General features: G+C 28.8%; 1 protein-coding gene across 1 annotated transcript; it reads right to left on the bottom strand.

Annotated features, from left to right (window-relative positions):
• Positions 1-6,270: 6,270 nt before the first annotated feature.
• On the bottom strand, positions 6,271-7,892 carry LOC114181503 (transcription factor MYB30-like). Its single transcript, XM_028067977.2, has 3 exons — positions 7,456-7,892; positions 7,210-7,339; positions 6,271-7,117 (listed from the first exon to the last, which is right to left on the bottom strand). The coding sequence occupies exons 1-3, from the start codon at positions 7,583-7,585 to the stop codon at positions 6,415-6,417; spliced, it is 963 nt and encodes a 320-aa protein (XP_027923778.2). The 5' UTR covers positions 7,586-7,892; the 3' UTR covers positions 6,271-6,414.
• Between the last annotated feature and the right edge of the window lie 829 nt (positions 7,893-8,721).

Raw genomic sequence — 8,721 nt, 5'->3', positions numbered from 1 at the left:
ATTACATGTAGTAAATAGATATTAATTAAATAAAGTCATCAAGAGAATCTTGCAATCATGATTGTTGAAAGGGGGTGCTCGCTTAATACTACAAAGCTGATTTTGATGATGTCCAAAGTCCTTGTATCACTATTTTACTGTCTTAGATTTAGTCCTGAACTTATCTTGTATATAGGTGATGCAAATCTAAGATTACATGTAAACCAAACTTGAGCTGTATAGATTAGTTGTCAATCTATTGAATATGTCATATGCAGAACTTGCTAATGGATTGAATATTTAACTAATGAATTATCAGAAGACACTACACTGATGTAGTGAAAATTCATCCACGATAATCGATTAGGTAAATTCCCTAATTCACTAATCTCAGCAGCAGAACTCCGATTTAAAAACATATTTGAAATCAGTTTGAAAATTACGCATAATTCAATCAAGAAGAGATTTTTCTGAGAGATTTTTCTAAGATTGAGATTCGCAGAGTTCTTGCTTTCTTGGAGATCATTCAATTGGACATATAAGAAGATTGATGATGGATTCAATCTTGGAGGGTCAAGGTTGGCTTTAGGATTGAGTGTCACATATGCACATCCATTTGGTGTATTCGTTCCTTGCTCTCTTTTGAATTGTATTTTTGTTCACTTATGAGTGAAGTTCTAGGTGCAATTGTTTGGAGGCATTGCATCTAGGGGAAGTTCTTGATTTGTAAATCAAACTCCTTAGTCTTTAAGGTCTTGAATTATATAGATGTTCTTGTAATTCTTGTAACTCTATTGATTTAGTGGAATCCTCCTAAGCTCGGGTTGCTTAGGAAAATACTGGACGTAGATTCATATTAAATCGAGCTAGTATAAAAATTGTTGTGTTCTTGTGCTTCTTTCATCTTTTATGTCTTTCTTATTTGATTAAATCAGTCCATTAAATATAGATTTGGAAAACTAGTTATTGGGTTATAAAGATTAAAGATAGTATTCAAAATTCTTTTTAAAACAATGAAAAATCAAAATAACCAATTCACCCACTTGGTATATTAAACACATGATTCTTAGATGTTGGTTTATATTTTGTCATAACATGCTCAAAAGGTGAATTTTATTGAAAACTTTAAGAATATCTTTTATTTTTTTATTTTATAAATAAAGTTTGTATATAGATTGAGGTACCAAATTATTCTTATCTTAATAATAAAAGAAATGTTACACTATCATTATTTTTTTTTCTTTTTAACTATAATTCATAAATGAGTGTGATGAGAGTAACGTCTATTTAATAATATTTAAAAAATATATTTTAATAACAAAATAGTCCCACAAAATTTGATGATAAGATTCGATATTGCATAATTTGTTAGATATTTACAAATTAAAATAGACATATTGAATCATTGGATTAATAGATTCACTTTACTAATTAAAACATTTCATAATTGGTATTAAGCTTTTTCATAAGATAAGATTAGCTCATTATATCTCACCAAAAAGGTTGTTTTTCAAATCAATTTTCGTCATAGAAATCTCTATCGACTCTCAGTACATAAATATATTCTCATTATTAAAAAAAACTTATATTTCATGTCATTTTTATTTTTAAAATTTTTTTGTAGGAGATATTTATAAAATTTGTTATGATTTTTTCTTTTGCAGAAAATTGTTGTCAATTTTTTTGTAAAATTTTGTATAAAACACTTTTCACAATAAACTTTGTAGGAAATACTTACAAATTTAATAATTTTGTAAAAAATAATTACTCACGAAGGAATTACCTGCCAATTAATATTCTTAGAAAAAATAACAAGAAAAAAAAATCCTTACTTGCAAATGTTTTTAATAAATTTACAAAAAAATTCCGTGTAATATAAGAATTTTTAGTAGTGTCTTCTATGTGAGTTAAAATATTTAGTAAATTTTGAATAATCTCTTAATTAAATTTCTATACAATACATCCTAAATTCAATTGAAATACTTTTTCCTATAAAGTCATTTCACTTTCATCGTATAACATTCAAATAAATCATGTTTCTCATAAAAAAAACCCTCAAAATTTTATCATCAATTCCACTAAACAATAAAAACAATTTTAAATATGTAACTTCCTTTACCCAAATTGTGAGCCATTAAAAAATATGTTCTATGATCTCTCGTTAACTAAATAAAGATTCATCTTGATCTCTTAAACTTCACGTGCATACATTATATCTTATTAAGAGACTTAAAGAAAAGGTAAAGGTTAAAGTTACTTTATTTAAGATTTTAATAAAAATAAATATAATATTATTGGTCAAAACTCCTGTAACATACTTCAATTATGAAACAAACAAATAATGAAGTCAAAGACAGAAAAAGGTTAAAAAAATATTTAAAAAAAAGTAATTATTCTTATAAAATAAAATCCAAATAAAAGAAAATCTATATAACATTTTGATAAAATATTTAAATATCATTTATAAAATAATTTATACTCTTATATTATTTTCTGATCTTACGTGTATAGTCTTTTAAAGAAGATTAATTTGAGAAGATCTAAGAACTAAATTGGTTTTTATATTCAACATTTATTACCAAATGTCAACGCATTAAGAAAAGAAGAAAATTTCCAGACTGAAAAATAGGAAAAGAAGAAGCTTTCATAGCTCCCTAGCCAGCTATTTCTTTGGAACTACAACAGTAACATTATGAGGTCACCGAAAAACCAAAAGTTTCAAACAACAATTCTAGGTTTTCCTGCTCCTCTGCAAGAAGCCAGGTGCACGCAAGAGACTTTGCATAAATTTATATTCTTTTTTTAATAATGGCACGCAATGGTGTTTCAATATCAGTATTTTTCTTTTCTTTTCTTTAAAGAAAAAATGTAATATATACATATTTTATAGTAAAAAATGGTCCCGTGTAAGAAACACATTCAATTTCTATTTCTTTACCCATAATGGAACACATGAGTCTTGAGGAGGGTTTAGGTTTTTTTTTTTTCTTATTTATCCCTTTACAGCATGGATGTTACTTGCAGTGCCACCGAATGAAACTGTAAAGTTAAACAATTAACCTGAAAAAAAAAAATTGGAGAAAATTATCACATGAGCATTTATGGCGAATTAAAATTTTCCAATGCATTCCGAAAAAAAAAAAAAAAAAGTGGTCATGTTGTTTTGATCGGCTTGTTGTTATTGTAGATGTGTTTTGTTCATGAAGTTGCTCAATTATGAGATCAGAAAGGTGTAAATGGTTGCAAGCACATATGAATGTACACCTTTAAATATTGACTTGGGAAAAAAAGTACTTTTGTTTTTATTTGTTTTCTTTTCCTCCCACTTTTATTATTATTATTATTATATATCAGATGTAAAAGGAATAATTGATGGTAACAAATGATTATAATTGAAAATATTGAAGTTCAATGTATATAACAGAGAATAGAATGAAAGGAATAGACAACTAAAAAGATTAATAATACCGATATAGATGAAAGAAACGTAATTTGAGATGATTGTTGAGATTTTTTTTTTTAATTATATAAAACGAACATTAACTATTTTAGTTTAAAAAAATTGAATTTTTTTTAAAACTAATAAGATTACTCTTTAAAATGGTGATGTTAACTATTTTAAGAGGGTTTGCAAAAGTCAATTTTCTAGAGTTGAGGAGTTGAGGAGTTTACCTTGACTTATTTTGTCTTTCCTAATTATATTTATTTAAGTTTGTTGATCAATTTTTTTTTTGTTGGTTCAAGATAAGGACTTTTTTTTTTATTTGAGGTTATTAATAATGTAGATAGTAATGAGGTCATTATAAATTCCTTTATGGTGTGAGAATTGCACAATAGAGAATATAAATCGCGAGAAATTAGTTTGGTTTTTCAATGTGTACTTTTAATTTAGTTTCTTCAACACGTGTCTAAAAATGTCCAGAATGGACACGTGTTTGTTTTTAGCACAATGTTTGGTTCAGCCATTAATGCTTCTCTAGAACTTTCTTTTCTTCTATTAAATCCAACTTAATAAACATGTTTAAGTTACTAATGTTAAGGAGTGGTAATTAGTATCGGTTATGGAGAGGTCTATCTATTTGTGTTTTAAGTGTTCCTTCTTTTATTTTAATGTTTTTTATCTTATAAGAGCCAAATCAAAGCATAATTAAAGTCAAGATGAATAAAAATATTTAATGTCATCTTTTTACTGGTTTAATAATGTAAGAGAATTCAAAAATTGAAAGTTTTTTATTAGACAAAAAGTTCAATTACTAAAAAGAATATTTTATTAATAACTAATTTTAAGAAATAAAAGTTAATTTTAGTAACTAAAAGTTATAGTCTTGTGACAAATTTAAATATTAATTTATAAAAATAAAAAACTATTGATTATTATAAATATTATAAATAGTTAATATTTATAAATAAAATATTATAATTAATTGTTAAATTTGTTATTAATTAATTAGAGATTAATTTAAAAACTAATTTATTTAATAGTAAAAATTTTGGTAACAAATATTTAAGGACTAATTTTCTTTAAAACTTTGATAACTAAATTTTAAAAATCAATTTAAAAATCAATTATAACTTTTTGTTCTGACTATTTTAATAACTAATTTTTTATCTTATAAATTAGTATCTAAATTGGTTGAGTAATCATTTTTTTTTACTTTTTACTAAAATTTGTTGTTAATGAGAAATTTTTTTATAGTGGATTAAAAAAAATCACTTTCTCAATGAAAACACATATATTGTTAAATTATTAAAAATGAATATAATTATTATTTTGAAATTATATTAATATTCTCATATATATTATTAAATAATAACATAAAAAAGTGGTAATCAAATCTAAACTCAACACACGTTAACACAAAATTATAAATGAGTTATACTAAGTTATAGTGTGGTTGGCTTAACCATTCTGTATTTAAAAATGAAAATATTCATGTGATTTTCTAACATCGTATATAAAGTCATGAGAAAAATTGTATATCTATTATTTTATTGATTTTAAATAACTGTGTTTGGTTAAAATTCGTAAAAACATACACACATATAATCGTTCTGAAATTTGTATATAACAAAGCTATCTAAAAATTGAAGCTAGAGTTTGGAGATGGAAAACTTTCAACTCAGGGGATATATATATATATATATATATATATATATATATATATATATATATATATATATATATATATATATATATATATATATATATATATATATATATATATATATGATGTGATGTAAGGCTTACTTCAATTGTGCATAACATTGTATTTCAGGAAGTTCAACCCTTTTACTTTAACAGTGTTTGGACTTGCTATAAAAAGTTAGTTTGTGGATATTTTGAACAAAATCAAGATAAGTAGTCCTCAACACTTTATTTGTTTATTATAATGTACTAATCTTGTAGTTTAATAGTTATCCTTTTATTTCACGATGTTGTAAGATTCTTATTAGGATTAGAGAAACCCTTTACTCTTTTCTCAGTAAAGTTTTAATTGTACATGAAAAAATTAAAAAAAAAAAAACAGTTAAATTGTACTTTTGATTTCCCATTTTGTAAATGGGAATGTCAATTCTTAAAATTAAATAGATTTAGTGGTACAGACACATGTGATATTTATGTAGATCCATTAATTTGGTTGACAATTATGTGGTAAGGAGATAAAGATTTTGAAAACGACAAGTTATCCATGGTGTGAATACAACCCATACCTATTTATGGTCACTAATTTAACTTTATTCCTTCCTAAATATTATTATTTGGTACAAGATGCAAATTCTTATAAAACCAAAATCAAACCAAAAACACTGATCAACAGCCATTAATTATAGCTTATCATTTTAACCTTATGAAAAAGGAAAATACTAATAAATTTGTCTTATTTGAATGAATAGAATATGTCATCGTATCATATAATTAAGGAGACTAATATTTGACATCATTTTTCTATTACCATTTGATACTGTCTTCCATAATTATTTACTTTCTTTTTCTTTTAAAAATATAAAAGTTAATTATTATTAAGACTATTTTACTTTTATACAAATGATCAAATGTCAAACAATCCTTTTGTCTATAACTAAACATTAGGTTAACTGATATTAATAGGTTGACTTGTGGCCATTTCATTCTTTTCATCTGATCAATTAAAGGCTTAAAACTGATTGAAACTGTGAAGAAAGAGTCAACCGAGTTAAACTTCAATTCCTGATATTAAAGCCAACTCAGAGGAATTTTCTTTAACACCATTGAAGTTGTGATTAAGAACAACAAAGTTCTGCAGCAAGACATTTAACTATGTAGGATATGATAATATAATAATGTTAATATTGGATTGGAATATACACTTCTAGGACCAAAAGGGGTTGAAGTTGAAGGCCAAAGTGAGTCTCCTATAACTAAGAAAAAGCAAGAAATTGAACTATATAACTAATCTAGAAGCCAAGTTTCTCTTGAACACCAGAATCATCCAGAAGCCATTTCTCAAGCAAAGAGAAAGGCATGTCTATGGCAGTAATATCAGGCTTGCTCTCATCTTGGAAGAGAGTTCCCTCAGGAGAAAGAGATGGCGAAAACTCAGAATTTGAAGACTCCAAAGACTCATAACCAAACAAGCTCTCAAAAGTCTCAGACAACTCCAAAGAATTATTTGTGCTTGTGCTTCCCTTTGTTGTTGTTCCTTCACTGGAAGCAGTGTCAGCTCCTGCACCAGCCAAGTTGTTGACGAAGGAGTTTTGAGTATTAGCACGCTTTGGTGTGTTCTTCATCCACCCCTTCAACAAACGAGCTATGTTGTCAGCACTCGAGGCATAGCTTATGGATTGTGCTGGTTTTGTGGTGCTGTTATCATTGGAAATGTTTGAGTTTAACTCAGCCAAAAAGGTAGAACTAGAACATGTTTTCTTCGGTGAAAGAGCTTCACTGAGAGCTTTCTTGGCCATGTGAATATCCGTTTGAAGCCTTCTTTCCCACTGCCCTCTGGACATTGACTGAGAAACTGAAACCCCAACATGCCCCATGCTTCCTTCAGAACCACTTGCTTCCAATTTGTTCAGCTTTTTCTTCAGATATGTGTTCCAGTAGTTTTTGATGTCATTATCTGTTCTTTGTGGTAGGTATGCAGCTATAGCAGCCCATCTACATCACAATCAATGTGGTTCAGTTTCACCATGTGAATGAATCCAAAAATCTCTGCTATAACCAGCTATGAGATATATGAATTTATTTACCTGTTCCCTAAAAGTGCTTGAAGATGGATTATCATCTTCTCCTCCTGTTCAGTGAAGTTACCTCTTTTGATCCCTGGCCTCAGATAATTAGTCCATCTAAGTCTACAACTCTTGCTGCACCTTGACAACCCTGAAAGTACAAGAATCATCAAAAAAATTTCCTAACTTGCCAAAAACCATGACAGAAGAACAATCATCCAAAAAACCAGTAAAAATAAAGATCTGAAAGTGAAAAATTTGACTAACCAGTATTGGTGGGAACAGCTTTCCAATTTCCAGGACCATGGTCCTGTATGTAAGACACCAAAATGATATCTTCTTCAGGAGTCCAAGGCCCTTTCTTCACACCTTTATCACAACAAGGTGGCCTTCCCATCTTGGCTTGTTCTATGTATATAGTTTTATGATATATAGCTATGGCTATAGGTATATATATAAGATCTCTTGGTTTTTTCCTTGCTTGCAATTGCAATGAGCCAAGGGAAGGGTCAAAATGAAGGCTGTATAAATAGTGAAAAAGGAAGGGAAGAAGAGTGTGTGAAGGGTCGCTGACTGAAGAAAGAGAGTGAAGGCAAATAGTCAAAAGTTGACAGCAAAAGCATTAACTGTTATAGGGAAGAAAGAAGGGCAAAGTCAGCTTAGGTTTGGAGCAATGGCTCTCTTTGTGCCTCTCAAAACCGCGTGGGAGCATTCAATGGCTCTATGCTACTTTTTTCAAGTCTCTAACCCTATCAAACCAAACATTAATGTTAATTAGATAAAGGTGGTGGCTCTTGCAAACTCACTCACACCTTTCTTTCACATATATACCTCTTCTTCTGCTAATACTATTTATTATATTATATTATATTGTTGGGTATTGGGCTCCCTTCCTATGTGGAGAAAAGGCCCAAAATTTGAGAAGCCCATGTCTCACTTAAACCTAGTGGAGAGGAGGCTATAAAATAAAGAGAGAGGCAGAACAATAGAGTCAGAATACACTGAAAGCCCTAACACATAGAGGGAGAGGTAGAGGGAAAATTCTGTTCACGTTTTTCATAGAGCTGTCGCAGTAAATTCGGCGCTGCGGATTCGTTCACCGTTGGATCGGGCTGAAATTTTTACAGCAGGTTCGGAACTCATTGCTCTTCATTCTGACCGGTCGGATCTTTGATACGAGGTCTGAGTTGGGAGATATTAATTTCGCACTGCAGCAGTGATTTGTAGAGGTTTTCCTCTCTTGTTCTTCTCTATTTGAAAGCTTTGTTGCTTTGTTATTTGGTTGGGTGTTGGCACTAATTTGTGCTATTGATTAAGACTCTTTTGTACTCTTGTTGATCATAGTGAAGCTATTTCTTTGGTCTGGACGACTCGTGGTTTTTACCCTTGATTTGAGGGGTTTTCCACGTTAAAAATCTTGGTGCCTTTATTTGTGCTTTTGGTGGTTTATTATTGCTGCTCTTTGATTATTGCTCCTCATAGATTCTTGCAAGTTAGGGGAAATTATATCCGCTGCATTCTCTGGTATATTGT

The sequence above is a fragment of the Vigna unguiculata genome, chromosome 4, assembly GCF_037176805.1.
Source record: "Vigna unguiculata cultivar grain cowpea cultivar isolate G323 ecotype 2 chromosome 4, ASM3717680v1, whole genome shotgun sequence".
Lineage (NCBI taxonomy): Eukaryota > Viridiplantae > Streptophyta > Magnoliopsida > Fabales > Fabaceae > Vigna > Vigna unguiculata.
This window is presented reverse-complemented; position numbering and strand designations above follow the sequence as displayed.